Raw genomic sequence first — 4,800 nt, forward strand, 5'->3', positions numbered from 1 at the left:
TATAAATCTAAATAAATAAATAAATAAATAAATAAATAAATGTCACCCCTCAGTCATCGTTTCTCCAAGCTAAAGAGCCCTATGCGCCTTAACCTTTCCTCATAGGGAAAGTGTTCCAACCCTTTTATCATTCGAGTTGCCCTTTTCTGCACTTTTTCCAGTGCTATAATATCCTTTTTAAGGTGTGGTGACCAGAATTGCACACAGTATTCCAAATGAGGTCGCACCATTGATTTATATAGGGGCATTATGATATTGGCTGATCTGTTTTCAATACCCTTCCTAATAATCCCTAGCCTAGCATTGGCGGAGTATATAAAACATTATATCGTAAAATTAAAATCTAAGATTCCATACAAATTTAGTACGATCAGAACAGTACTATCTAAAATTTTCCTACCTTAAGAACTTCGGTAAGAAACTTGGCGACATCATTAGTGATCTCAGGGATCGAATCATTCAAGAGAAGTTGACATTTTGACTTGTTACTCAAATAACGTTTAGGAAGGAGCCAAGTTAGAAGGGATTTCCTGCGAGGTGGCTCATACAGGGGGCATTCGACAATTATATGCTCAATCGTGTCCAGGGAGTTGAGATCACAGGGGCACAGCCGTTCTCTTCTTGGGATTTGATATCTGCCATAGAGTATTCTAAAGGGAAATGCGTCAACCCTGGCCAGAAGAAAAGCTCTGCCATGGAGAGGGATGTCGAGATTGTAAAAATACTGGGGCATCTTGCCTGAATGGTTAGAGAGGCCGAGCATGGCAGGTGAACAGATATGAGGTTGGGTAGGGTGTAACTTCTGCAGATCAATATCTAAGAGTCGTCGTTTGATTAGTTTAACAATATGAGGCTCATTGGTTAGGATTAGGTCTTCAAGAGGAACACCAAGCTGACAATTTGTGAGCTGCTGTCAGCTAGCTGCCATTGTATCTGGTGTTACCTGCTTGACACTTCTTGTACCCTCCCCCCCCCTGGTTCCTTTTGGCTTCATTATGCTTACTCTGTACTTTGCGGGACTGACCAAGGTCATGAGTCCGACTCTTCGCGACCCCATGGACCAGATCCCGCCAGGCCCTCCGGTCTTCCCCCGTCCTCTGAAGCTGGCTCAACTTCATGTCCGTTGCATCGATGCCACTGTCTAACCATCTCATCCTTTGCCGTCCCCGTCTTCTTTGACCTTCAATCTTTCCCAGCATCAGGGTCTTCTTCTCCAGGGAGTGCTCCCTTCTCAGCCCTGTTATTCCTAGCCATGTACCTGTATAACCTGGCAACAGACCTGTAGTCTAATAAAGCATAACGATTCCCTGGAACGTGCGTGGAGATTTGCATGCTGCTGAGCCTGACACGCACCCAGGGGACAGTGTGGATCATTTAGCCTGTGTGACCACAGCCTCGGTCTTTTAAGGTGCTCCCGGACTCTGGCTCTTTCCTAGGGCTGCCAAGTGGGGGCGGGGGACGGGTAAACCCCCGCTTTGGAGGCCCGATTTCCGCCGCCGCGGAATCAAGCCCCGGGGGGAACCCCACCCCGGCGTGTGCGTCACCAGGAAGTGACGTGGGCACGCCGGGCACGTTGGGGGTGGGGCCATGGCCATACAAGGGAAAACTCTATGGTTTTCCCTTGTATGGCCGTGGCCCTGCCCCCAGCGTGCCTGGCGTCCTCCCGTCACTTCCGGGTGAAGTGCGTGCGGCATACACGTGCGCGCACAAGACGCCAGCCAGGAGCTCCCCGCTCCCGGTGAAGATACACTTGGCAACCCTGCTCTTTCCTGCTGCTACAGACAGACACTCACAGGGCCGCCCGCCTTGTTCTACCGCAGACCAAAACGGCTACCCCCTGAAACTATCTTTGGTGGTAGATACGGAGTGGGGGGAGACGGGGGTCCCTTCCTTGTGCTTCCCGCCCCCCCTATCCCTCAGCCCCTGCCTGGCTCCTTGCTGTCTCCAGATTGGGACCCCTCTGAAAAGACGTCGCCCCTCCCCTGGCATTGTTTGCTTTGTTTCCTGCCTGTGAAATGGGGGCACGGCCTCCCGGGCTGGCGGGGAATCAATCACTGTCTCTCGCCCGGGTTACAGAGGACCAAGGGGCAACGTGTGGGTTTTTTTGTTTCAAGCCTGGGAGAACAAACAGACGGGCCCTCAGGACCGCTCAGTGGGATTCATCCGGCACTCCGGAACGAGACGCAGTCCCCATACGGCAGTGGCCGCGAAGAGTGCCCGTATCGTGGCTCTTCCTTACAAAAGACAGCTTGAGGCTGATCAAAAATCACAGGCGGTTGTGCGTTTTATTAGAGACGCAAAAAGCAACCCTACGGTGACTCACGACACCATGTTCCCTCTAAACTGTGGCGTCTTGTGCGCAAAAATTCTACTTTGTGAGCTACGGGCATCAAAGTTGTGAGCCAGCGATTGGGCTGCTGCATCCATTAGTTTGTTCTGGAGCCGTCCTTCCTGAGCGAAGACAAAAATGTGTGAGCCGGAGGCTAAAAAACTGTGAGCTGGCTCACACTAACTCAGCTTAGAGGGAACACTGCGTCATGACACTAGAAGCCCTCCCACTGTTGCCTCCGCCCCCCCAAGCACCAAGAAGACAGAGCATCCCTTGCCCCAGAGCCCCTATCTGTACCTTGTGGCTAATAGCCACTGATGGACCTCTGCTCCATATGCTTATCTAATTCCCTTTTGAATCCCTCCATGCTTGTAGCTGCCACCACCTCCTGTGGCAGTGAATTCCATGTGTTCATCACTCTTTGGGTGAAGAAGGACTTCCTCTTATCCGTTCTAACCCGACCGCTCAGCAATTTCATGGAGTGCCCACAAGGAGTTCTCGTATTGTGAGAAAGGGAGAAAAGTACTTCTTTCTCCACCTGCTCTATCCCATGCATAATCTTGTAAACCTCGATCGTGTCACCCCTCGGCCATCGTTTCTCCAAGCCAAAGAGCCCCAAGCATTTTAACCTTTCTTCATAGGGAAAGTGTTCCAACCCTTTGATCATTCTAGTTATCATTCTAAAGACCAGTCTATCATCAACCTTTTCTGCACTTTTCCCAGAGCTGAGTGGGCCACTGGTCTGATCCAGCAGGGCTCTTACGTTCTTATGTCCACATTCATGCAACCAGAAACCCAGCTCCACTTTCCCTGGAAAGCCAGGAGCCGAGGCTCCGGGGACACTTTTCCTGGCGTGTGTCACTTTCCGCTTCCCTGGCAGCGCTTCCGTTTTTGCGTGACAGCTTGCCAGGAACGGGAGCGAAACAGGAAGCACGGATGGACTCGTGTCTGTTAGCGGCACTCTCGATCCAGGCTCGGAGAGGGCTTCATATCGCAGGAAACAGAACCCGGAGACGTCAGGGAGGCTAAAACAACAAGCACTCAGCTCAGCTCAGCTGCTCTCCGGAATCCCGAGCGTGGCACACATTTACTGCGTGGATGTGAGCAAACAGTCTCCATGCGTCCCTTTCTCGGACTCCTGTTTACCCCTGGAGGAAGGCCAGACGGGTTCACTGAACCCGGAGATTGGCACGCATACATGGGTCACTGCAAATCAAACACCGCAGATGGAAACATCTGTATCTCCCCGCCCCGCACTCAGATCTTTTGTCATGGAGTCACTTCATGACTGTAACTAGTCCTTCCTGTCAACTAACCCCCTCCCCCAAATCCTCTCTCTCCCTATACATAAGGCTAGAGGAAGTCTGTTTCGCTATATCCAACGAAGTGTGCTTGCACAGAGAAGAAGAAGAAGAAGAGGAGGAGGAGGAGGAGACTGGATTTATATCCCACCCTTCACTTGGAGTCTCAGAGTGGCTGACAAACTCCTTTCCCCCTCCCCACAGCAGACACCCTGTGAGGTGGGTGGGGCTGAGAGAGCTCTGACAGAAACGGCTCTTTTCCAAGAACAGCTCTAACTACGGCTTGCCCCAGGTTGTCCAGCCAGATGCAAGTGGAGGAGTGGAGAATCAAACCCAGTTCTCCCAGATTAGAGTCCGCGCACTTAACCACTACACCAAAGGTGTCTCAGAGTGGCTTACAAACTCCTTTCCCTTCCCCTCCCCACAACAGACACCCTGTGAGGTCGGTGGGGCTGAGAGAGCTCTTGACAGAAACGGCTCTTTTTCAAGGACAGCTCTTATCAGAACTACAGCTTGCCCAAGATCAGCAGGTGCCAGTGGAGGAGTGGGGAATCAAACCCGGTTCTCCCAGATTACAATCCGCGCACTTAACCACGACACCATACCAGCTTATACCCCAGAATTAATCTTTGTCAGTCTTAAAGGGGCCACAGAGAGGGGGGGGGGGGACGACGATGACTTTATACATTAAACTGTAAGTGCCCACGACATGCGGAGAAGTGCAAGTTAACACCCGTTTAAAAGCCAGCGCAGAGAAGGCGACGAAGAAACGCTTACTCTGTCTGCTTCGTGTGGATGATCCAGAAGAACCGGGGCGGCTGGTTTGCTGGGGTCCGGACTGGGAGAACTGGGGTGCGATCGTTCGGATCTTGCCCTTTCCGGGCCTGAGGCTCTGGATGTCTGGAGAGCAGGGGAGCTTGGGTCTGCTGGTGAAGCCGGAATGGAAGTCACTGTGAGAGAGAAAGCGGAATCTAAAACACAGAAGAGAATAGCCTTTGTGATCTGCAGAGAAAGATGGAAGGGGAACCCCTGGGATGGCCACAGGCATACAGAGCATATGTAAGGGATCGGACAGATTCATGGGAGAGAGGTGTATCAGAGGCTACTAGGCATGGTCACTAAAGGGAACCTCCATATGCAGAGGCAGTCAAATCTCTGAATCCCAGAACC

At 51.7% G+C, this 4,800-nt stretch overlaps 1 protein-coding gene across 1 annotated transcript in view; it reads right to left on the reverse strand.

The window, feature by feature from the left end:
* LOC107107506 (lisH domain-containing protein ARMC9-like) overlaps nucleotides 1–4,800 on the reverse strand; it is a 12,993-nt gene that overhangs the window by 1,388 nt on the left and 6,805 nt on the right. The window contains exon 2 of the mRNA XM_015407817.1: nucleotides 4,408–4,580. Coding sequence (XP_015263303.1) covers nucleotides 4,408–4,580 — 173 coding nt within the window. The remainder of the gene's footprint in view (nucleotides 1–4,407; nucleotides 4,581–4,800) is intronic.

The sequence above is a fragment of the Gekko japonicus genome, unplaced genomic scaffold (genome assembly GCF_001447785.1).
Source record: "Gekko japonicus isolate JY-2015 unplaced genomic scaffold, Gekko_japonicus_V1.1 scaffold4022, whole genome shotgun sequence".
NCBI lineage: Eukaryota > Metazoa > Chordata > Lepidosauria > Squamata > Gekkonidae > Gekko > Gekko japonicus.